The sequence below is a fragment of the Babylonia areolata genome, chromosome 22, assembly GCF_041734735.1.
Source record: "Babylonia areolata isolate BAREFJ2019XMU chromosome 22, ASM4173473v1, whole genome shotgun sequence".
Classification (NCBI taxonomy): domain Eukaryota; kingdom Metazoa; phylum Mollusca; class Gastropoda; order Neogastropoda; family Buccinidae; genus Babylonia; species Babylonia areolata.
The window spans coordinates 14,266,294-14,292,635 of record NC_134897.1 but is presented as its reverse complement, the minus strand read 5'-3'; the positions used below and the strand labels follow the sequence as shown (position 1 = coordinate 14,292,635).

At 41.2% G+C, this 26,342-nt stretch overlaps 1 protein-coding gene across 3 annotated transcripts; it reads left to right on the top strand.

Moving 5' to 3' along the window:
• The first annotated feature begins 277 nt into the window (after nt 1-277).
• On the top strand, nt 278-15,546 carry LOC143297154 (uncharacterized). 3 transcript variants are annotated; one of them, XM_076609337.1, is made up of 4 exons: nt 278-425; nt 3,633-3,716; nt 5,446-5,671; nt 12,954-15,546. In XM_076609337.1, exons 3-4 carry the CDS (start codon nt 5,496-5,498, stop codon nt 13,168-13,170), a joined length of 393 nt encoding a protein of 130 aa, XP_076465452.1. In that variant the 5' UTR covers nt 278-425; nt 3,633-3,716; nt 5,446-5,495; the 3' UTR covers nt 13,171-15,546. The 3 variants fall into 3 exon arrangements, with proteins under 3 accessions (XP_076465452.1, XP_076465451.1, XP_076465453.1); XM_076609336.1 differs by lacking the exon at nt 3,633-3,716; XM_076609338.1 differs by lacking the exons at nt 278-425; nt 3,633-3,716 and adding an exon at nt 4,733-4,803.
• Nucleotides 15,547-26,342: the final 10,796 nt, after the last annotated feature.

Below are 26,342 nucleotides of genomic sequence, written 5' to 3'. Positions count from 1 at the left end.
TTTTCACACGATTTTTCGACTTTCGGTATTGCCCCCAAAACCTGGAATGGACAGTAGCATGCAAGTAAAATATCAATTACAAAAAGAAAATTAAGCTAATCTTATACACAGATAGTAATTTGTTTTAGAAAAATAGATCTGTTAATAAGTTATAAGGATTGATACTGTAACGTAACAATGGCTTGCTTTTCTGGTTTTATCCGAGTGGTGCGAAACGTATTCGGCGCCTACTTTTTTTTCCCCTTCAAACCCAGTCGTCTGTCCGTTTGGACGGCTCCATGTCTTCGAAAGCAGACGTGTATATGAGCAGAATACAGTTTCAGACTGAGCAGAAGACAGTTGAATGAATGAGAAGACGTTGAATTTATGTTTTGCCCTCTTCCGCTACTACGACTAAGAATGAGGCCGCTGAAACAAGCACTTTGGTAAGTTATTCGCATGTTTTGTTGACATCGACATGTGTACATCATGCAGTGATGCATTTCAATGTTCATCGTGGATACCAATTTTGGCCAAAGGCTGTGTCGAAATTTAGACACAAAAATAATACGACGTTTAACTATTTAAAAAAAAGTATGCAGATTTAAGAAGTGGATTTATCGTTAGTTTCTGTCAGAGAATTAACACTGAGATCAGACTTGGAAAATTCAAAACAAGTAAAGAGAGTGCTTTACAAACAATTAAGATAAGAATAACGTACTTTATTATCTCCAACTGGAGAAATTTGGTCAGGTGCATTATCACAACATAGACAAGTAAACAACATGCATGGGGACCAAAACTGTAAAAGTCAACAACGGCTTTTACGAATATAACAAAGACACAAATGTTAAAATATCACATATACCATTTCATACATTCATCCACACATTGCAGGTAATAACTAGTATTCTTAATGTAAAAACAGAAAGAATTAAGAAACATTATTTTGGATATAATTATAAGCATAACCTACTATATTACACATTGATTATAATAGATAAGAATAAAGATAAATTGCGGAAAACCACAACCAGATAATCAGCACACAGGATTACTTGATTAAACGGGAGTAATAACCATATGTTCTCAAATAAAAGCATTTCACATTATTCGCTTTAAAAACATTGCAATTAATTATTACATCATAATTATTAACAGAAATATAATTAGAATATGAACGTTAGCATGATTCAGAATCCAGTTTCATTTTCCTTCATTACATTCTGAACACATAATATCTTTGAATCATCTAATTAATTATAGAATGATATAAACTCACAAATTTTGCTCTTTGATGACTGTTTCACTATAGTATGTCCACAGTTATGAACAGCTTGTTTTGACGTTGAATGTTACAAAAAATAAAAAAAGATATGAATCCGCCTATTTTAGGTGCCTCGATCAAATCACATGAGATATATATAATATAAATATACAGCTTGCATCATCCACATGGAAATATACACACTTGTGGTTCTGACCAAGAGACCAAAACGCATGCACATTCTGGGTAGGAACCTGCCACCAAAACTCTGATCTGATGGGGTTTGAATCCATGCCTTGTCATTGGCCCATGATGCTAACCTCTTCATCATGGTGGCTTATAAAAAAACAACTACTATTTAACCAATTCAGTGTCTATAAAATGTCAGCTGACATCCAAAACAAAGTGAGTGTCCGTAAGATGTCCACTGCTGTCTTGCTTCTATTATGTTTTTTCTTCAGCAGAGTTCTGTTCAGTGATCACAGTACTGACAAACAACAATGGACTGGAATCACCAGTTATTATTTTTTCACGCAGTTTGTCTGTGATCAGTTGACTAATCTCTTTGTAGAGAAAGAGGGAGTGAATAACATCAAAGGAGTGATGCTCTTAAGTAGTGATGCTCAAGTGTTGGGGGACGGGAGGGGGATTGGGGGGTGGGGGATAAAGAAAAAAAGTTTGACTTGTCAGTTTCTGAGAACATGATTGACATTTTATCTTGACTGAACCTACATTTGTCATTGTTGGGACAGTATCAGCATCAGATATTCAGTATCAGTAGCTCAGGGAGGCATCACTGCGTTCGGTCAAATCCATATACGCTACACCACATCTGCCAAGCAGATGCCTGACCAGCAGCATAACCCAATGCTTAGTCAGGCCTTGAGGGGAAAAAAAAAAAATATATATATATAATAATGATAATAATAATAAAATGAATAATTAATTAAATAGATATTTTTTTTTTAAAGAAAAAAAAAGACAAATACATAAAAAATACTACTACTACTACTAATATTATTACTGGGACAGTTATTCACTTACGTAGTCTACAAGAATTGTGATTGTTATCATAAACTTATATCCTGTTTTATTTTATTCTACAGCGAGTACAGGTATGATCTTACAATAACTGAATAAGCATGATGATATTTCCAGAGCTGTATTTTGTTTGTATGATAGTTTCTTTTTAGACATCACTGTGTGGAGGTGGAAACTGACTTTCATGCACAGGAATTCTTGACTTTGAACTATCTTAATCTGCAGCTTAAAAAAAAAAAAAATGAAGGGGCCAGATATAAAAATTAAAAAAAAAAATTTTTAATGGAAGGGGCCAGATAAAAAAAGAAAGAAAAAAAGAATGGAAGGGGCCAGATTAAGAATCCATTTTCATTTTCCTTCATAAAAAACATTTTCTTTTCACCTCCTATAGTTTTGGTACTAAAATCTTTTTATCTTTTTATGAATTTATTACCCAAGAATCAAAAGTCTCTGGCAAAGGGAAAACACTTTTATATATATATATATATATATATATATATATATATATATATATATATATATATATAATCTTGTTTACTTTCCTTTTCTTTTTTTTTCTTTTTTTTTTAATTTAATTTAATTTTATTTTTTTACAAAATTCTCTGGCACTGAACAGATTTATAAGATTGAAATCATTGTATTCACATGAAAAACAAATAAACCCACTTACATTTGCAGGATACATTTTCTATGTGGATTTAAAAGTATTTTTTAGATGAATACAGTAAGAACATTGACTTGTGGATCAATTGGTTTCTTGTGCTTTCAGTTGTTACAGACTTTGGGTGTACTGTGTATGGGAACTATTTATACCTTGTGCGTGCCATTATTGTACAGACTTGTGGTGGAAGTGTAGGATCTTCTTTGATGAAGGTTACGATGGACAACTGGGATGTATGAATTGCAGTGACATTTTTAAAACTGTGGTGATTGAGAGCTGACATGTGATCAGTGGAGAAATATGATGGATTAAGGAAGTGTCATAATGAGACCTGAGTTTACAAGTAAAGATTTGTTACATGCAGTGATTGAACCGCTGGCTTTGCTTGGGTTGATTGATTAAGTGACAGTTATAGAAGTGTCATGTGTTCACAGGTAAAGATGTGTGCAGTGATACAACTGATGGCTTTGCATGGGATGAGTGATGAAGTGATGATAGAAGCATATGTGTTCACAGGTAAAGATGTGTGCAGTGACTGAATTGATGGTATTGCTGGTGCTGAGTGATGAAATGATGATAGAAGTGTCATGCGTTTACAGGTAAAGATGTGTGCAGTGACATTTAACTGATAGCATTGCTGGGGCTGGTTGATGAAGTGATGATAGAAGTGTCATGTGTTGACAGGTAAAGATGTGTGCAGTGACACAACTGATGGCATTGCTGGGGCCCAGTGATGGAAGTGATGATAGAAGTGTCATGTGTTGACAGGTAAAGATGTGTTGTGTGCAGTGACATTTAACTGATGGCATTGCTGGGGCTGAGTGATGGAAGTATTAATAGAAGTGTCATGTGTTGACAGGTAAAGATGTGTTGTGTGCAGTGACATTTAACTGATGGCATTGCTGGGGCTGAGTGATGGAAGTGATGATAGAAGTGTCATGTGTTGGCAGGTAAAGATGTGTTGTGTGCAGTGACATTTAACTGATGGCATTGCTGGGGCTGAGTGATGGAAGTATTAATAGAAGCGTCATGTGTTGACAGGTAATGATGTGTTGTGTGCAGTGACATTTAACTGATAGCATTGCTGGTGCTGATTGATGAAGTGATGATAGAAGTGTCATGTGTTGACAGGTAAAGATGTGTTGTGTGCAGTGACATTTAACTGATAGCATTGCTGGTGCTGATTGATGAAGTGATGATAGAAGTGTCATGTGTTGACAGGTAAAGATGTGTTGTGTGCAGTGACATTTAACTGATAGCATTGCTGGTGCTAATTGATGAAGTGATGATAGAAGTGTCATGTGTTGACAGGTAAAGATGTGTTGTGTGCAGTGACATTTAACTGATGGCATTGCTGGGGCTGTGTGATGGAAGTATTAATAGAAGTGTCATGTGTTGACAGGTAAAGATGTGTTGTGTGCAGTGACATTTAACTGATGGCATTGCTGGGGCTGAGTGATGGAAGTATTAATAGAAGCGTCATGTGTTGACAGGTAATGATGTGTTGTGTGCAGTGACATTTAACTGATAGCATTGCTGGTGCTGATTGATGAAGTGATGATAGAAGTGTCATGTGTTGACAGGTAAAGATGTGTTGTGTGCAGTGACATTTAACTGATAGCATTGCTGGTGCTAATTGATGAAGTGATGATAGAAGTGTCATGTGTTGACAGGTAAAGATGTGTTGTGTGCAGTGACATTTAACTGATGGCATTGCTGGGGCTGTGTGATGGAAGTATTAATAGAAGTGTCATGTGTTGACAGGTAAAGATGTGTTGTGTGCAGTGACATTTAACTGATGGCATTGCTGGGGCTGAGTGATGGAAGTATTAATAGAAGCGTCATGTGTTGACAGGTAATGATGTGTTGTGTGCAGTGACATTTAACTGATAGCATTGCTGGTGCTGATTGATGAAGTGATGATAGAAGTGTCATGTGTTGACAGGTAAAGATGTGTTGTGTGCAGTGACATTTAACTGATAGCATTGCTGGTGCTGATTGATGAAGTGATGATAGAAGTGTCATGTGTTGACAGGTAAAGATGTGTTGTGTGCAGTGACATTTAACTGATGGCATTGCTGGGGCTGAGTGATGGAAGTATTAATACAAGCGTCATGTGTTGACAGGTAATGATGTGTTGTGTGCAGTGACATTTAACTGATAGCATTGCTGGTGCTGATTGATGAAGTGATGATAGAAGTGTCATGTGTTGACAGGTAAAGATGTGTTGTGTGCAGTGAAATTTAACTGATAGCATTGCTGGGGCTGGTTGATGAAGTGATGATAGAAGTGTCATGTGTTGACAGGTAAAGATGTGTGCAGTGCCATTTAACTGATAGCATTGCTGGGGCTGATTGATGAAGTGATGATAGAAGTGTCATGTGTTGACAGGTAAAGATGTGTGCAGTGCCATTTAACTGATAGCATTGCTGGTGCTGATTGACAAAGTGATGATAGAAGTGTCATGTGTTAACAGGTAAAGATGTGTTGTGTGCAGTTACACAACTGCTGACACTGCCAGGGTCGAGTGATGAAGTGGAGAAGGAAATGGCGGCCCAGTGGACGACTGTGTCAATTGCTGCTCAACCCATGGAGTCCCCTGACCCATCCATGTGTCTACAGACACCGGTGACAGCTGTAGGAAGGCTGGTCAACAGGACCTCCCACATGCTGGACAGAACTCCAAGTGCCTACATCTTCATGTTCCCATCATTTCCAGACAGGTGTGTGGGGTGGGAAAGGGGTGGAAGAGGTTAAGGCAGGGGTTCAAATCAAATCAAGCTGTGTATACTTTTCAACACAGCCAACCACAAAGGCACCATGTCAGGGCTGATGGCAGGGGATTGGTGGGTCATGGAGCTAAGGCGTGTACTTATGGGCTGATGTTGACAAGTTTGTTGGTGTATTTGTTTGTTGAACTTTCATTTCTTGCTGCAAATATATCAGACTGGTAACTAAACTTACTTTGATTGTGTGACTGGTTTCCTTCCCTTCCGCACCTCTCCATCCTCTTTCAGGCTGTGGATCACTTTATTTTTCACATGGGCTTAAATGCAATTTACGTTTTGTTTTGTTTTCATATATATATATATATATATATTTTAATAGTATTATGCCTGAAAACAGGCTTAAACATTTTTTCTCCTATAACGATCATGAAAGCAAATTTCTGTGGACCATGTTTCAGACATGTATATTATATCAAGTGATTGATTTCATTGATGATTTTGATGTGGAGTGGCATCACTGCTGTGTTAAAGGTCACAAAGACCTGCTAATATATTTTGAGTGTAGCGTGCTCTGTCAAGTTTCAGAATTCTATGCTTTCACTAATTACAGCAAAAATACAATCCTGAAGCAGGAAAAATAGAGCCATGATTCAGAAATTATAAATTGATAAATATTCAGAGTGAACTGAGTGAGCTATGGGGAAAGGGGAAGGGTCATACTTGGTCATTTTGAATTTATGGCATGTAATTGTTTTTATGACTTGTGTGTTTAGACCAGTTCGCATTGTAGTTCTGGAGAATTAAAGACTCTTTCCAAAATCAGTTAAAAACAGACCTGCAGGGTTCTTCTAGTTCTAGGAATTATTTCAGTATGTTTGGATAAACATTTGACCCTTTGGGGAGTCACACTGGCCGAGCTGCTTCCCCTACCCCCAAAATGCTGTTTTGCCAGGAATCGCTTTTGAGTTGCAAAATCGTGTGTTTTTTACGGCTAACATTTACATTTGTCATATCCTCCTGCTTCAGAATACAATACATACTGATTTGAAGAATCTTCATTCAAAATGCACTGTATTTATCACGCTAAGAAGTGATATTAACCCCTAGGCTGCCTATATGATGAGATAACTCGTCATGGAAAGCATGTACGCTTCGCTGCCACAATGACGCGATAACTCGTCATCGAAATAGTCTGACTTTTCCCTGCTTTGCATTCAGTTCGTTGACAAAAATGCTGGTAGCTTTAGCTTGGGGAATCTTTCAAGATTCTATTCATAGCTAGAAACACCATCTGCGTCATAAGGCAGTCCTTTATTTGAACGTTTTGGTTGGGTTACTGGCTGCAGGCTTTGCCTGGCTCCTCTCCTCGCTTGCTCAACAAAATGTCGGACTGACTCCGTGCTCAAGACATGCGATCTTGGCAGACTAAATCAACCAAGATTACTTTCTTTAGCTGATGCTCACAAAGAATTGAAGCATAAATTCGAAGGAGAAGACAGTGGTGAACATTTATAGGACAATTTGATAGAAAATAAAGGGAGCAATCAAGAGAGTAGCCAAGATACGACTATCAGTGAGTGATGCCGGCTGTTCAACTCTAGCAGTCGACAGAAGTCACCAAATTTTTAGCAAGACACAGTGTGAGCTATTTTCTTGGCACTCAGCCAACGCAGTCTGATGAGAAGTGGATAAAGTAACCATGTGAGAGGGGTGAAGAGGAGGGGGGTGGAGACTGAGGGGGCGTGGCCTCACATCCATATTATCACTTGCAGAAGTCACAATGCATTATATATCTTTCTTTTTCAGTTTTTTTTTTATATTGTGGTTGTTCTAGTATGATTTTGTGTGTGCAGATATCCATTTGTCCAGAAAATATGATATTTTAGTGCAAATTACCTGACTAATGTTTGTAATGAACAAGTTGAAAATGTGGCAAAAAACAAAACACTGATTTCAAAACAACAGCATGTCACTAAAAATATATAAAATGGGAAAACATCATGTGTTTTGTATTCTTTATTCATTTCCCTTTCAGAAAATATATACTTTTATGGGTCTTTCTCCAGTAACAAAGAGCACAGAATTTTTTGAAAATTTATACCCATTTTTTTGTGGAAAAAACCCTGGCAAATAGATTTCACTTAAATCTTATTTTCCTGGCAGCGAAAGGGTTAATCAGGAAATTGAAGTTTACCCACCGAGCACCCACCACCTCCCCCCAAACACTCACAGGAATAAAGCAGACTGGTTTTAAACTTACTTAGAGTGTTCTGTGATAATTTTACAATTGTTTTCCACAAGGAGCCATACAAGCTAGCATCTTGAAGGTAATTGTGAGGCCATCATGGGGCCAGCCTCATGTTTACAAATGTAACAAGATTCTCTTCTATCTTCTCCTATCCTCAGACAGTAAATATTTTAAGAATGTGATTTTATGCTGTTGATGATTAACTAGTGGACAGTTTTTGGGTATCATGATTTCACATATACATTTGTTTTGTGTATTTGTTAAAGTGGATCTGGTGATGGTATAAGAAGATAGAAGAAAATGGCACCAAGGACGAGTAAACATAAAACAATCTCCCATCAAGGGTTGAGGAAGTCCCAGACTGCATTGTACATTTTGAAGAATCGACTGGAGAGCCTTTTGTCTGTGTTTCTAATACAAATGGCTGCAGTTTCAGTAAGAGAAGCTTCAGTCAAGGCATAGTTAGATGGTGACCACTGGAACCTGCAGACTTCCTATACTGCATGGACATGTCTGCAAAGTTTTGATGACCTAAGCCTGTAACATGGAGAATGCTATAAAACGCTTTAGAATTAAATCGGCCACCATCTTTGATGATGAAGTTGTTCAAAAAACCTTTAGGCAATGCTCCAAGACATCAGAGAAAGCATATTTTGCAATCCAGAGTGCAATTTTTTTCAACAGAGAAGAACAAAAAAAAACTGTTCATAGAAAAATGCACATGGGTCATCAGAAGGACTAGCAATATTTGAATACGAAGGCTGGAAAATGGTGCTTCAAGTTGCAGAACAGGACAATGATGAAAACTTCAGAAAATAAGCTCCTTTGACCTTTTAGCATGGTAACCAAATTATCACCACAGATGCTGCAGGTAATACCTGAGAGATCCAGTCTGTTAGAGAAGTACTGACTAAGAATCTAAACCAGACCAGGAGGATCTAGAGGATTCACATAGGTTTGCTTTTGAACACGTGTGCCAGTTGATTGAAATCGGGCCCTATTCTGACCTTCAAACACTCACCAGACAACGAAAACTGAAGTGGTTTGGTCATGTCACACGCTCCTCTGGTCTTGCTAAAACAATCTTACAAGGCACAGTGAGGGGAGGAAGAAGAAGAGGCAGACAAAGGAAGAGATGGGAGGACAACATCCGAGAGTGGACAGGCATGGAGCTGAGAGACACCCTGAGAGCGGCCGAGAGACGCGAGGACTGGAGAAAGGTGGTTGACAAAGCTTCAAAGGCGCCCCAAAGGATTCGGAATCTGAGGGATCGGTGACGGTGATGGTGACGGCCAGTTGATTGACATTGAAATCACCAGCAGACAGGTGATCATGATACTCTCTAAATTGTGATGAATTAGGAGTTACACAAAAGCTTGCTTTCAAGCATGTGTGCCAGGTGATTGACAAAGAAACCAACAAATAGAAGTGCTTTGATAGAGAAAGCTTCCAGATCTGAGCTGCAAAGCACAGAAAATGGAAAGAAAAAAAGTTGACGCTCTTGGCAGGTACTGTTTTCTTCCCTTAACCAGAAAGGAAGGTATAAGTCGTACCTCAGTACAGATTTAAAACAAGTTTAAACTGACTAGGTAGGACATCCGACTGCCGAATGATGTTGTCAGTAGGGAGCCAATGGAGGTTCCAAGACTTTTCAGAACTGTACATAAGGTATGGCTGCGGCTTTTCTTCCCGGTTAAGAGAATAAAACAACAGCTTCTGATCACAGCTTCAACTTTTTTTCAGCTTCTGTGCTGTGTAGCTTGGATCTGGATGCTTTCTCTGCCAAAGTACTTCTGTTTATTTATGATTTCTTTGTCAATCACCTGGCACACGAAAGCAAGCCTGTGTGTGTAACCCCTCTAATTCATCTTGCACTCGTTTAGATTATTTTTCAGCATTTCTCTAACAGACTGGACCTCACAGATATTGTCTGCAGCAGCGCAAGATTTTGTTTTCCATGCTATGAGGTCAAAGCATCTTATTCGCCTTTCATACTTTTTCTCTGTTCTACATCTTGAAGCACTTTTTTCCAGCCTTTATATTGGAATATTGTAGTTCCTTCTGTTGTCCACATCCCTTTTTCTTTGATTAATTTTCTTCATTCTTTGTTGAAAAAGATGCAGTCTGATTTGAAAATTGTTTTCTCCAGTCTCAGAGGAACACTTTGAAGTTATTGGCTGCTGACCAGGTTCTTTATATTCTGTGGAAGTCTTACAATGTCAGAGGTTCTTTGTGAAGCGTTGATAATGATATCCAAGGTAAGTAGACAGCATCGCAGACTGACTGCTGGGAGGACATGGGTTTGATACCCAGTGGACAGTGGTTTTTTTGGGGTTTTTTGTTTGTTTTGTTTTGTTTTGTTTTTTTGCCAGCAACTGCCTCCTAGCCAGAGTTGAGCATGCTTTGGGTTTAGATCGGAAGACTGGGACCGCACACAGTTGAGTATCATCCACCTCATAGAAGTGTCTTTGCATGTCTTGATCAAATTTCCTGACCAACACTGCAGATATTTATATCTCTCAGGCCTAGTTAACACTGGAATATATGTATCATTATGAAAGAAAACATGGAGTACAGCCTTGTCATGTAGTCCAGACCTAAAATGGACCTCCATAGCTTCCTCGTCCTCTTCTTCCTTCTTCATCATCAGTATGTAGATAAAAAAAAGAATTGTCCCAAGCATTGTGGCCTTCCATGTGCAGCTTTCATGGTGACCTTACTTTTAATCCCCCTTCACTTCCGTGCTTGGGATGAATCCTGTCAAGGTCTTTGATGTGTGCACATTCATGGGGGACTTTTGCTGCAGGGACGTGATGGTGGTCTCCACTCTGTGGGTTACATTCTTTCATGACTCGGCAATTATTGTTGTCGGCATAGGGCTTAGTGGGTTGTGTCTTAAGTACATTAAAATCAGAACAGGCACTACTGCACACCACCGAAGTGACTCAGCAGCAGTGCAGGGTCTCCTCTAATTTGTGGCCTCCTGGTGACCTGACATTGATGATTCCCTGTGGACTGCCAACGCTGGGACTGTGACAGACGGACCCGAGTGTGGCCATGTAAGGGGGGACTCAGAATGAGCGGTGTGGGAGTTATGCCACTGAAATAGTGCAGTGATGGGACAACAAAAAGAATAAAAATAGAAAAATTATTTTTTAAAAACCTATAAAAAGATCTTTCCACTCATACCAATCCGTATTTCAGTATCCTGATTTTATTTGATTTTATTTATTTATTTTTTTTATTTATTTATTTTTTTTGCTGTCCCATCATCTGCATCGTTTTAGTGGCATTCCTCATACAGATTCATTCATTCATTCATTCATTCATTCCCCCCATACACTGCCACACCCAAGTTTGTCAGTCACAGTCCCATTGTCGGCAGTCCACAAGGAACCATCGATGTAAGGTCTCTAGGAGGTCACACACTAGAAGAGACCCTGCACTGCTGCTGAGTCACTCTAGTGGTGTTCAGTAGTGCCTATTCTGATTTAATGTACTTAAGACACCACCTTCTGGGTCCCCTACTGATGGCAATAATCGCTAAGTCGCAGAGCCAGAGTGAGCGAGCGTCCCCTCCAGGGTGGAGACTGCTACCCCCCCCACCCCCCCTGAATATGCAGACACTAAAGACTTTGACAGGATTCACTCCAAGCATGGAAGTGAAGAAGGAATGAAATTGAAGTCACCATGATAGCAGGTCATGATCGACCTAAAAATCTGGGGACAATTTTTAATTTTTATTTTGTTTAGACTATGTTTATTTTGTTTAGCAGTCAGATCCACAAGATTTGATTGGTTCGTTTTCAGTTCATTTCAGAATGTGTGGCTGAAAGATAGCCTGACATTCTGTTTCTTGTTCGCAGTTAAAAGAAAAAGAAATTTTGCTCAGAACCCACAGAATAACACAGTCTGCCAATGACATGCATATTGCATATGAATATTTGAAAGAGGGTACTGAATTAGCTAGAATGAACCTGCTCATGATGCTGAAAAGTGTAGTTAACAGCATTTCTTGGTCAGCTTTCTTGCCTGAAAAGTCTGTCACTGTGTGAATTGTCGGCATTTGTTTTGAAGTATCTGAGTGGTAAGGTCATGGAAAAGACATGAATAGGATAACAGTTTGACATGATGGTATACTTATGAGTTGTTTGGATATTATTGAAAACTGAAATGAACTTACAGTGTGGCTAAGACTGTGTAACGCAAACCAGCAGGTGTCAAAAGACCTGAACAAATGCATATTTTGAAGTTGATCATAGAAATGATTTGGATCAGTTTATGCAGTCTGTGAAAAGTCTAATTGCAGTAATTCAGTTGTAAATATGAAAGTGAATAACCCCAAAACAGAATGTTGAAAAAATAATTCTTTCTTTATTTTCAATTTTTCAAGGATTTGTTTCAGTCTTTCAAAGCCAGAATACTTTGATGAAAACAGGGGAAGTTTGGAACTTTGATCCAAATCTATATTGTGTATGAGAATATGCATCCAATCCACCAATCCTGATTTTGACGAAAGAACTACACTGTATATGTAAGCACTGGTAGCCTTCCTACCCAGCCACCTGTGTTTTTTGTTTTTGTTTTTTGTAGATTTTGAATCAGCAGGAATCACATGTCAACCATGAAGGTTTTGTCTCTTGCTTTTAGTGCTCTGAATGATACACTGCTGCTCTGATCCAAGTGAATGGCTAGCTCCAAGTCTAATGTTGATCAATTCAGTTGAAATGTTCTGACTTATCTTGGTTGTTTGGGAGGATCTTTGCATTTATTGAATTTAACCAGTGCTTTTGGATGTTTGGGAAACACACTGATGCATGCTTGTGTCATACTGAGAGCACACACATGCATATATCATGTATGTGATTTGGGAGATATATGCATGTATTAATGTTCCTTGGTCCTGCAGTGTTGTGAACAAGTTATTTCCAATGATCTTCATTAATATAGTAACAGTTATTTTTTACAATGAAATTAGATAGGTACATTTCTCTCAACTGGAGTCTGTTGTCTGTTGTGTCTGACTAGGAAGTGGACAACAGACTGGTCAAGGCCAGCTGTGCCTTCAGAAGGCTCCACAAGAGGGTGTGGAACAACCACCACCTTGAAACAGAGACCAGGACCAGCATCTACACAGTCATGGTGTTCACCACCCTCCATTACCGCTCAGAGTCTTGGGTCACCTACAACAGTCACGCCCACCTCCAGGAGAGATTCCACTCGTGCTGCTTCCACACCATCTTGAGGATCTGTTGGAGCGACTACACCAGCAGTGCTGAGGTCTTCAGGAAAGACAAGTCACCAGGATTATAAAGGTTAATTAGTTTGATTTTGCATATAATCTTGTTCCCCACTAAACAAGTGTAAGCTGAAAATTTCTTGCAGTATTGCATTGATTAGTGAACAGTTTGCAGTATCAGCTTTGGAACTGGACATTGGGAAAAAAGCAAAAACTGAGCAACACAAAGTCTTGATTAACTCAGTGAAATTGCAGACCTTGAACCGTGCACCCAGAAATTGCATGATATTTGAAAAAAAATCACAAAAAATCAACCCAGACAATCAGACAAAAAAAAACAAAAAAAACAAAAAACAGTGTCAGTCACAAACACTGGTCACTACTCCAGTCAGTATTCTATCACCATTTACACTACTTTATCTTCTTTGTCAGAGCCTTGTTCTTATACAAATTCAACAGTTTTCTGCAGTATAGAACATTGATTGACGAGTAGCCATCTTACTGACCATGTCAACTCTAGATTTTGATTTCAGTGGGTTCATCTTTTTAAACATGTATGCGCTTTCACACGCACACAGTCAGTGGTAGACAGTCGAAGGGAGGGAACTCCATTTAGAAACATAAAACTGCCATTTGTAAACATACGTTACTTCCCTTGAAGTGTTACAGTTTCAATAAAAAAAGCTTTTTAACATGAAGCTTTTTGAAATGGATGAAATTCTAATTTTTTTTTTCAATATATTTCACAAAATATGCCATTGACCAGCAGGATATGTACAAAAAGAGCTTAGTCTCCACTGTGTATCTCCATGCTAAAAATAGCCGTGTGCCTTCAGAAGCGCCTTTAGAGAGGTAGTGAAACCACTATAGAGCTTCAAAAATATGCGCTATAGCAAGATGTCTTAAGAAATCAAGTAAATACAGTGACCAGGTCAGCTTCGGAGCTCAATTAGGGCTTACCCCCTCATTGTTTATCAGTGTCACTTTCATTCCACACCAAACACAGAAGGCAGTGAAAATTATTCAGTTATTGAAAGCAGAGATTAAACGTGCTTTTCTTGTATAGTTTGTTCATTTTGCAGGTAGTTTTTGGTAATTGAGTGAAAAAAATAGGTCAAAGTAGGCATCTCCATACTGAGCCATGCACTGAGTGTAGGTTGCCAGCTTGTACTGTGTATGTACATGCAAGTTTTATCTTTTAAGAATGTTGTGTTTATTTCTTTGATTTACTTGTAGATTGAAAAACTGTGCATGCATACGCAATACACATTGATTTGTTTCCAAGTTGATGAAGCTTTAACTCTCTCCATACGAACGGCGAAAGAGACGACGTTAACAGCGTTTCTCCCCAATTACCACCATCAAAATATTACAAGCGGAAGGCTCTTACACTGAAGAGGTGAATGTTGACAAAGAATACCACAATTCTGATGACAGAAGCTAAAGGTTGGATCATTGAGACACCCACTGGACATCCGAGGGGTCTGTGTAGAGGAGAAGAGAGGACTGGCCGTACTGAGTGAGTTAATCCTATTAATCTTGCTATTGTGTGTAGCCCAAGACTTACACTTTGAACTGTATGCCCAGACATGTGGGACGTGCATGGTATGATAAGGAGACCTGAGGGCTGACTGAATTCACCCTGTAATTGTGTATGCTCTTGTTGCAATAGTTAAATCATATGTGACCCCTGAATGGCCTTTAAATGATGGTTCCAGTCATGTGTGACCACTGAATGGCCTTTAAAGGATGGTTCCAGTCATGTGTGACCACTGAATTGCCTTTAATTGTTTTAAGAATGGTTACAATCATGAGTGACCACTGAATGGCCTTTAATTGTTTTAAGGATGGTTACAATCATGAGTGACCACTGAATGGCCTTTAATTGTTTTAAGGATGGTTACAATCATGAGTGACCACTGAATGGCCTTTAATTGTTTTAAGGATGGTTACAATCATGACTGACCAATGAATGGCCTTTGTTTTAAGGATGGTTACAATCACGAGTGACCACTGAATGACCTGTAAGTGGTGGTTACAATAATGTGTGACCACTGAATGGCCTTCAGGCGGTGGTTACAATCATGTTTGACCACTGAATGACCTTTAAGTGGTGGTTACAATCATGTATGACCACTGAATGACCTAATCATGTCTGACCACTGAATGACCTAATCATGTGTGACCACTGAATGACCTATAAGTGGTGGTTACAATCATGTGTGACCACTGAATGACCTTTAAGTGGTGGTTACAATCATGTGTGACCAGTGTTAGAAACTCATTATGTGTGTATAGTGAACACTCAAACATGTCTTGTTTTTGTTAGAGAAAGATTTATCAGATGATTTCAATTTCATTGGAGATATGCCTTTGAGAACATACAGTGGTGGTGTTTTGAACTAGTGTCAGCAGGTTTTGATGGAGTTGAATAACAGTTTGATGGGATGGTGAAGCCAGAACCATCAGGGTCTAGGTTCAGATCCAGATGTCACCCATTCTCCCAAGTTTGACTTGAAAATCAGACTGCAGAGCGTCTTGTCATCCGAATGAGACGCTAAACCAAGGTCTTGTGTGCAGCACCCACTCGGCGCTCTGAAACCATGGCAACATATGTATTGTATTATGTTTTAGAAATCCACTCTGATATAATTATGTATACACTCAACACATATATATATGCGTGCGCGCGCACACACACACATATATTTCTGGTGGATTAAAAACATGTATGAAGCCTGCACTACAAAAACACACCAAGACAAAATATGTTTTTGTGTCTGTTAGACAGCAGTTTAATGGACATAAGACTCGCCCTGTTGAATTAATTATCCATGGTCATACATTATCACAGATTGCATACATGTACTAACAATTTACACATGAGAGAGGAACTTTCAGTCTCATCTAGGTGAGGGAGTGGGGTGCGGGGAGGGAGGGGGGGCAGTATCTCACGCCACTGCTGTCAAGTTCTGTCATATGTGTGTGAATGTGTGTGTCTTGTTTTTTTGTGGGTTTTTTTGTTTGTTTGTTTTTGTTTTTTTTACATTTATTTGCTTATTTATCATCATTGTTGTCTTTTTTATTTATTTATTTTATTTATTTATTTATTTATTTTATTTTCATTATTTTTATTTTTTATTTTTTTAATTATATTATTATTATTTATTTATTTTTATTTTTTTAAAATTTTTTTATTTTTCTCAAGGCCTGACAGAGTGCGTTGGGTTACGCTGCTGGTCAGGCATCTGCTTGGCAGATGTGGTGTAGTGTATGTGGATTTGTCCGAACGCAGTGACGCCTCCTTGAGCTACTGAAACTGAAACCATAGAGACATTTGCTGTCTTCATGCAGTGCAATGTATTACGATACATTGATCTCACCTTTACTTGCTCTAGTGTACATTCTTCATTTCAATCATGGACGGATAACTCTTAACAAAATCAAAAACATGGGTCCAAAATTCAGAAAAAATTTTTAAAATAATAAAATAAAAAAACCAGCAGGTTTAGAGATTAAACCATGAACCATTTTGAACATTAAGAAAGTTGAAAAATCTCCCACATCATTTTCAAAGTTTTATCTGGTTACAAATACATCGTGAAACACCACAAGCAATGTGTATTAGAATAAGATACACGAACAGAAAACCATCAAGCATACAATTATACAAAACATAAGAAAAGATCCAAAGCACAAGCAGAGAACCATGACCCATTCTCTGAGTACTGAGTTCGTGATTCATGGTGATAAACCAGCAGTCTCTCTCAGAAACAAATTCTTCCAGAAGACTATAAACAGCAAAAATCGGAAAACCTTAATTCCACACAAAGCCTAGGTTTCTGCTAAAGGTTCTGTGTACATGCTGAGGAGATGGGTCTTCATGCACATTGAAATCCAAATTCATTCCCAAGGTCTCCTATTTTACAGGGGGGTGGGGGTGGGGGGTTCATTTCAAAACATAAAATGCAAATATTGCATTCTCTCCGATATTTCATTGCAGAAGGTTTTGATTAAATGTTTTACACACGAAAATTGGAGTTACGTGCAATCGCATAGCAGTGAGGCAAGTTACTTAAAATGCACCGAGTTACAGAGCTGACTCAACAAATGACATAATTATTATCTAGTTCAGTGATCACCACAAACCACGCACACTTATTTAGACATTTTGCTATAGTACATTTTGTTGTAGCTGTGTGAGTACATTGTCCTGTTCCAAGCCCTACACAAGATCATAGAAATTTGAAACTGAATCATGCAAAGTGGTAAAAAGGGGCATTGATTTTGTGGAGGGTGGAGCTGGACAATGGCAGAAGACATCACCAGTTTAGAAGATGGAAGTGGACATGACATAGGGAAGAGAACATGGTACAATGTTTGCATCTGTAAAATCGTTAGAAACCAATGCACAAAATAACACAAAATGAGGAATAAGAACGAACATTCCTTCTTCACTGCCTCCCAACAACAAGAAGCTACGCACGCACGCCGCGCGCGCGCCCACACACACAAACCACAAGAAGAAGAAATTGTGAAGGACATTTCAAGTGTAAAATACACACCTCTAGATGAATCGAATGCAAAAGATTATGACTTCATTTGAGTCTGGAACAGGAACTCCAAAACAACACACACACACAGAAAAGGGGGTTGGGGTGGGGTTTCATGCGCGTGTGTGTACACAGAGATAGGAATATATTTGCGTGTGTGTATATACATACAAATATATATATATAAACAGGAGAGGAATGGGAAAACAAAAGGACCACATATATTCGGTCTGACTTGACAAAAACAACAACAAAAACCGACTAACGTGAAAATCGTGTGTGTGTCTGTGTATGTTTGCGTGTCTGTGTGTTTCTTTTTAATTCATCATAATTTTCCCCACCGCACACACACCTCCACCCACTGCCCACCCATTCCTCATCCCAATCACAAAGCAGACAACACGGACGCAGCAAAAACATAGCACTATTTCCGACATTCCCAGCAGGGGAGAGCAGTCAGAGCTGTGTGAACGTCCTCCCAGCTTTCAGTACATTATGTCAGTTTTGGTTCCGTGAGGTGAGATTCTGGCTGGCTACCAGTACCCCGCAGAAAATGCTGTTAATCAACACTCAGTTCCAGGTAACTTGGGGAGCATGGTTACTATTCCGGTCTCCACACCCAACAACGACCCATTAAGAATTCTATCCACCCCTCACACCCGTCGGTAATTCACACCCCCCCCCCACCCCACCCCCAACACACACACACCGAAAATACCTCGTGTCCTTCAACCAGGATCGATTTTTTTCGCTTTTCCATCCCCACCCCCCCCCCACCCCCCCCCCACCCAAAAAAACAACAACAAAAAAAACACACACACCCTCCCATTCATTCACGGTTACCAGAGATATGTCAACATGAATGTAACCAACCACAAACGCGTTTATATTGTTGTTATTATTGCTTACAAGTCCAGCCGACCGCACAGGGGCCATATCAGGACTGCCGAACTAATGTCCAACCGGGTTAAACACAAAACTGTCAACAACAAAAATCAACCGACAAAACACTGTTCATGATACATTATCTTCACAATTTATTTTACTTACGTGCCCTGTGGGTTGGGCACTGATAGAATAGACCCACTGCCCTGCCATGCATGTCGTAAGAGGCGACTAAGGCAGGACCACCTCTTTTACTTAGGGCAAAGACGATTAGGCCATGCTGAGGAAGTCATTCCGCTTAAGTCATCATCCCCAGATTACAATTTTTTTTAATCGTAAAAAAAGGGGGGAAAAACACATCAAAGCCCCCTCCCCCCCAAAAAATAAAAACAACAACAAAGTCCATTGGCAAAAACACTGCAGAATGGACAGCTAGTTCCCATCCCAGTATTTACAATCGCACTACCTAATCGCCAGAGCAAAACAGCACAGACAGTACACCACACAGACAGCGGGGTGGGGGGGGGGGGGGGGGGGGGGAGTGTCAAGGCTTGCTCGAAAACACAAAAGCGTGAATGGACTGGCAAGGCAGAAAAAGACGACAACAGTGAAGGAAGAAAAAAAGACAAATGAAGAGAACAATAGAAAAGAGGGAATATCTAGCACAGAATCTCCAGACGGTGGGGATACTATTTATACTGAAAGACCCCGGCATCCAGTGGTGATGTGTGTGTCAGTGTGCTTTTGTGTGTGTTCATGTCGTCCCACATGCACGTATACACGAACACACACTGTTCTCCTTGTGACGACCTTCTGCCCGCTTACATCCCCAGTGTATTCACAAACTTGGCCATCTACATCTCGTTTACAGCTCACAGCCTCCTGCCATTACCCACGAAAAGCCACCCTCAAAACTACAATGCTCGCTTCAAAAAGTTAGCTGGGAACATTTTGTCTGCATATGCTTATGAGTTTGTGCCTGCGTATGTGTTAGGGCAGCTGTTAGATACACGTGTATGTTAAAATGTATGTATGCAGTGTGTGTGTGTGTGTAACAGATGTAATGTTTTACCTTAACAAAAGCGTTTTTGTAAAGCACATAGAGCAGATTTCTGGATAGTGTGCTATATACGTATCCATTATTATTATTATTATTATATGTCACGATGAATGCTTGCTTCATCGTCCTCTCACAAGTATGACGTGTCTGCGCCAGGAAAAGAGCTATAACTGCGGAGCTGTGTTCGTTCGGGGCCTTTATGTCTTATCACAATCTCCGTGTCCAGACGACCACGAGGGCCATAGTTAATGGACACAAGACATCTATAACCACCCCCAAGCCATGAATTTTACCTTTCGTATCCCCCCTTTCCCTAAAATACATCGGAATACCCCACAACCAGCCGAATATTTGCAGCAAAAGTTGTCCCTGGATTTTTAACAGAGAAAAATGTAGTAACTGGATCATAGGAAATTTCCTGTACATGATAATCTTGTGAAGATTTGATTCCCCCCGACCCCCCCAAAATGCACTCTGTGTTGTTTATGTTTGGCTCACCCGACAGGGGAGTGGCCACACCGCTAGGTTTTATTTTGCACTTTCTCTACCTCCTATTTAACAAACGATTCTCTCTGTATATTGCATGAATCTGTGATCATGAATTATTTTCCCAGAGAAAAAGCCCCGAAGGAAACTTGGAAATAATTTATAGATGAATGGGAAAGACAACAATGGGAGGAAGAACCAAGAGAGGGTGGGGAGGTAGAGAGGTTAGAGGGAGGCAGGGGGAGAGAATAGAAAGAAAGACCACCTCTCCCCCTCATTGAGGGACAATGCAAAACAGCCCCCATCACGTCGAGAATCGTACGGCACAGTATTACACAATACCTTCGAATTAATAGCTCGGCGGGTTATGAAGATTTGATGAATGCACCATTACTTACCCCACGCCCCCCCTTCCCTCTCGCACACCCATTCCCCTCTACCGTTTTTTACTCGCCGATCTGTACGTACCCGATGGGTTCGCCCTCCCCCTCCCCCCCCCCCCCCCCCACCCCCCTCTCCACCACCATTACTACCTGACACACACACTTTCTTTCTCCCTCTCTTTCGCCCCCCCCCCCTCTCCACTCTCTCCCCACTCTCTTTCTTCCCCCTCTCTCTCTTGATACCTCCCACTCTCTCTCTCTCTCTCTCTCCACTCCCTCCCCCTCCTCACTCTCTCTCAGCCAACAATGTCATGCCAGGCCAGGAACCCACGCACGAGGCAGCGAATAATGGATGACAACGGCGCCGGAACGCGGCACCGATTGAGAACATCAGTCATGCGTGTCACCCACTGTTCCTGTTATATCTGATATAGGGAGGGGATGCTCGGTCAGCCCTGACCACCAGAGTTCCGTGTCAGACGAGAAAAGTCCCTGATCCAACGAGTATCTTGTCTATGTGGGATGCCAGGTTGCTGTCAAGAGTTCCCCACCCCCACCCCCACCCCAAGACTTGTGACGGATTCGCTGTTCCCCTGTCTCCCTGCAGGAATGATGGAGGCAAGGGAGGGAGACAGATTAAAAGTCCTGTAACCTTTCACGGCTATCGGGACTGTGAATTATTCATATCTACGATGTTCAGAACTTGGCATGGTTAAGGCGGAGCCCAATCATCTCCTTCCCCATCCCAAAGTCAGACATCTACCCCATTCACATGTTCCCACGGGGTACATGAAATAAATGTTTTGCCTTGCCTTGCCTTACATCTGGGTGGAGTGAGGGAAATGATAGTAAAGTGCGTTTTCTTCGGACACAACACCACGGCGAAACGGGGCCTCGAACCCTGATCACGGTTGATCACAAGTCCAACGCCTGGCCCATCCTGCCACGGCACCTTCCATCGCTACTCATGCAGAAATATCGAACAACGCTGCCTTGTTTATCTCTGGACATTCCGTGTCAGCTGTCACCGAAGCTGATGGGGTTTTCCTGTGTGGCAACGGTGTTGGGACGAGGGATGTACTGGTGGTGTTTGTCAGTCAGCTGTTGGAGAGACAGCCTGGTGGTGTTTCATTGTCAGTCAGCTGTTGGAGACAGCCTGGTGGTGTTTCCTTGTCAGTCAGCTGTTGGAGAGACAGCCTGGTGGTGTTTCCTTGTCAGTCAGCTGTTGGAGAGACAGCCTGGTAGTGTTTCCTTGTCAGTCAGCTGTTGTAGAGACAGCCTGGTGGTGTTTCCTTGTCAGTCAGCTGTTGGAGAGACAGCCTGGTGGTGTTTCATCATCAGTCAGCTGTTGGAGAGACAGCCTGGTGGTGTTTCCTTGTCAGTCAGCTGTTGGAGAGACAGCCTGGTGGTGTTTCTATCAGTCAGCTGTTGGAGAGACAGCCTGGTGGTGTTTCATTATCAGTCAGCTGTTGGAGACAGCTTAGTGGTGTTTCATTGACAGTCAGCAGTTGGAGAGACAGCCTGGTGGTGTTTCCTTGTCAGTCAGCTGTTGGGGAGACAGCCTGGTGGTGTTTCATCATCAGTCAGCTGTTGGAGAGACAGCCTGGTGGTGTTTCATCATCAGTCAGCTGTTGGAGAGACAGCCTGGTGGTGTTTCATCATCAGTCAGCTGTTGGAGAGACAGCCTGGTGGTGTTTCCTTGTCAGTCAGCTGTTGGAGAGACAGCCTGGTGGTGTTTCCTTGTCAGTCAGCTGTTGGAGAGACAGCCTGGTGGTGTTTCCTTGTCAGTCAGCTGTTGGAGAGACAGCCTGGTGGTGTTTCATCATCAGTCAGCTGTTGGAGAGAGTCTGGTGGTGTTTCCTTGTCAGTCAGCTGTTGGAGAGACAGCCTGGTGGTGTTTCCTTGTCAGTCAGCAGTTGGAGAGACAGCCTGGTGGTGTTTCCTTGTCAGTCAGCTGTTGGGGAGACAGCCTAGTGGTGTTTCATCATCAGTCAGCTGTTGGAGAGACAGCCTGGTGGTGTTTCCTTGTCAGTCAGCTGTTGGAGAGACAGGCTGGTGGTGTTTCATTGTCAGTCAGCTGTTGGAGAGACAGGCTGGTGGTGTTTCCTTGTCAGTTAGCTGTTGGAGAGACAGCCTGGTGGTGTTTCATCATCAGTCAGCTGTTGGAGAGACAGCCTGGTGGTGTTTCATCATCAGTCAGCTCTAGGGTAGACAGCCTGGTGGTGTTTCTATCAGTCTGCTGTTGGAGAGACAGCCTGGTGGTGTTTCTATTAGTCAGCTGTTGGAGAGACAGCCTGGTGGTTTTTCTGTCAGTCAGCTGTTGGAGAGACAGCCTGGTGGTGTTTCTATCAGTCTGCTGTTGGAGAGACAGCCTGGTGGTGTTTCTATCAGTCAACTGTTGGAGAGACAGCCTGGTGGTGTTTCTGTCAGTCAGCTGTTGGAGAGACAGCCTGGTGGTGTTTCATCATCAGTCTGCTGTTGGAGAGACAGCCTGGTGGTGTTTCTGTCAGTCAGCTGTTGGAGAGACAGCCTGGTGGTGTTTCATCATCAGTCTGCTGTTGGAGAGACAGCCTGGTGGTGTTTCTATTAGTCGGCTGTTGGAGAGACAGCCTGGTGGTGTTTCCTTGTCAGTCTGCTGTTGGAGAGACAGCCTGGTGGTGTTTCCTTTTTAGTCTGCTGTTGGAGAGACAGCCTGGTGGTGTTTCATTGTCAGTCAGCTGTTGGAGAGACAACCTGGTGGTGTTTCCTTGTCATTTAGCTGTTGGAGACAGCCTGGTGCTGTTTCATTGTCAGCTGTTGGAGAGAGAGCCTGGTGGTGTTTCCTTGTCAGTCAGCTGGAGGCAGAACATGACCGGGCACTGGGGAGCTCTGTTGCAGCCAGACCTATCTTGTGTTCACATACCCCCCTCCCCCTCCACACACACACACACTTTCAACACCGACTTGCTCAACGTACTGCAGGGACATCTCTTTCCCTAGTATTCCCCACGGAAGAACAGCAAAGCCTTGTCATACCGCTAGAAAGATTGAGAAACCGTCAGGATAAGATAATGAATGTCACGGAAGTGAAGAAAAACAGAAAATTGATCCAGAATAGAAACAAATTTGCACTGATCTCCAGTTCCTGACATGGTAACTGTGTTCTGCACTTCCCTCCTTTGTAATGACCAACTAGCGTTCTGCACTTCCCTCCTTTGTAAAGACTAAGCAGTGTTCTGCACTTCCCTCCTTTGTAAAGACCAACTAGTGTTCTGCACTTCCCTCCTTTGTAAAAACCAACTAGTGTTCTGCACTTCCCTTTGTAAAGACTTAGTAGTACTCTGTGCCTCCTTCCTTTGTAAAGACCAACTAGTGTTCTGCACTTCCCTCCTTTGTAAAGACTAAGTAGTGTTCTGTGCCTCCTACCATTGTTAAGACCAACTAGTGTTCTGTGCCTCCTTCCATTGTTAAGACCAACTAGTGTTCTGTGCCTCTTTCCATTGTTAAGACCAACTAGTGTTCTGCACTTCCTTCCTTTGTAAAGACCAACTAGTGTTCTACACTTCACTTTGTAAAGACTAAGTAGTGTTCTGTGCCTCCTACCATTGTTAAGACCAACTAGTGTTCTGTACTTCCTTCCTTTGTAAAGACTAAGTAGTGTTCTGCACTTCCTTCCTTTGTTAAGACCAACTAGTGTTCTGCGTTTTTTTTCCTTTGTAAAGACCAACTAGTGTTCTGCGCTCTCTTCCTTTGTAAAGACCAACTAGTGTTCTGCACTTTTTTTCCTTTGTAAAGACAAACTTGTGGTCTAAGGTTTTTTTCCTTTGTGGAGACAAACTATTGTAAAGACAAACTAGTGTTCTGCACTTCCCTCCTTTGTAAAGACCAACTAGTGTTCTGTGCCTCCTTCCATTGTTAAGACCAACTAGTGTTCTGCACTTCCTTTGTAAAGACCAACTAGTATTCTGCACTTCCTTCCTTTGTAAAGACTAAGTAGTGTTCTGTGCCTCCTTCCATTGTTAAGACCAACTAGTGTTCTGCACTTCCTTACTTTGTAAAGACCAACTAGTGTTCTACACTTCCTTCCTTTGTAAAGACCAACTAGTGCTCTGCACTTCCTTCCTTTTTAAAGACCAACTAGTGTTCTGCACTTCCTTCCTTTGTAAAGACTAAGTAGTGTTCTGCACTTCCTTCCTTTGTAAAGACCAATTAGTGTTCTGCGTTTTTTTTCCTTTGTAAAGACGAACTAGTGTTCTGCGCTCTCTTCCTTTGTAAAGACGAACTATTGTTCTGCGCTTTTTTTCCTTTGTAAAGACAAACTTGTGGTCTGCGGTTTTTTCCTTTCTAGAGACAAACTATTGTAAAGACAAACTAGTGTTCTGCGCTTTTTTCCTTTGTAAAAGACGGACTAGTGTTCTGCGCTGTCTTCCTTTGCAAACACGAACTAGTGTTCTGCGCTCTCTTCCTTTGTAAAGACGAACTATTGTTCTGCGCTTTTTTTTCCTTTGTAAAGACAAACTATTGCAAAGACAAACTAGTGTTCTGCGCCTCCTTCCTCTGTAAAGACAAACTAGTGTTCTACGCTTCCTTCCTCTGTAAAGACAAACTAGTGTTCCTCGCTTCCTTCCTCTGTAAAGACCAACTAATGTTCTGCGCATCCTTCCATTGTTAAGATCAACTAGTGTTCTGCGTTTTTTTCCTTTGTAAAGACGAACTATTGTTCTGCGCTCTCTTCCTTTGTAAAGACAAACTATTGCAAAGACGAACTAGTGTTCCTCGCTTACTTCCTCTGTAAAGACGAACAAGTGTTCTGCGCTTCCTTCCTCTGTAAAGACGAACTAGTATTCTGCACTTTTTCCCTTTGTAAAGACGAACAAGTGTTCTGCACTTCCTTCCTTTGTAAAGACGAACTAGGGTTCTGCACTTCCTTCCTTTGTAAAGCCGAACTAGTATTCTGCACTTTTTCCCGTTGTAAAGACGAACTAGGGTTCTGCACTTCCATCCTTTGTAAAGACGAACTAGTATTCTGCACTTTTTCCCTTTGTAAAGACGAACTAGTGTTCTGCACTTCCTTCCTCTGTAAAGACGAACTAGTGTTCCGCACTTCCTTCCTTTGTAAAGACGAACTAGTGTTCTGCACTTCCTTCCTTTGTAAAGACGAACTAGGGTTCTGCACTTTTTCCCTTTGTAAAGACGAACTAGGGTTCTGCACTTCCTTCCTGTGTTAAGACAAACTAGTGTTCCGCACTTCCTTTGTAAAGGCGAACTATTGTTCCACGCTTCCTTCCTCTGTAAAGACGAACTAGTGTTCTGCACTTCCTTCCTTTGTAAAGACGAACTAGGGTTCTGCACTTCCTTCCTATGTAAAGACGAACTAGTGCTCCTCACTTCCTTTCTTTGTAAAGACGAACTAGTGTTTCGCGCTTCCTTCCTTTGTGAAGACAAACAACTGTCCGCAAACCTGTTTTCATTAAACCGGATGTTTGCAGCTTTCTCCTCCTTCACACTGTTGAGAGCTCGGACCATGCACCCAATGAGAATACAGCGTGAGCACGGATTCCCCGAACTTCCGGACGGGTCCATGGGGACTTTCCGAACCAAAGCAATAGGAAGGATGAATAATAATAATAATAATAATGGATACTTACATAGCGCACTATCCAGAAATCTGCTCTAGGTGCTTTACAAAAACGCTTTAACATAAAACATTGCATATATGTTAAATACACACCAAAATGTACTACACACACACACGCTGAATACATACTTTTTTTTAACATACGTAGATTTGGAAGGATTCGTCAATAGTCCCTTCTTAACTGACTGACTGAA

What these genes read in the sequence shown, in the direction of transcription:
- LOC143297154 (XM_076609336.1), top strand. Translation starts at nt 5,496, where the DNA reads ATGGCGGCCCAGTGGACGACTGTGTCAATTGCTGCTCAACCCATGGAG. An exon ending in TTCCCATCATTTCCAGACAG is followed by an intron (nt 5,672 to 12,953) that starts GTGTGTGGGGTG and finishes GTGTCTGACTAG; the next exon opens with GAAGTGGACAACAGACTGGT.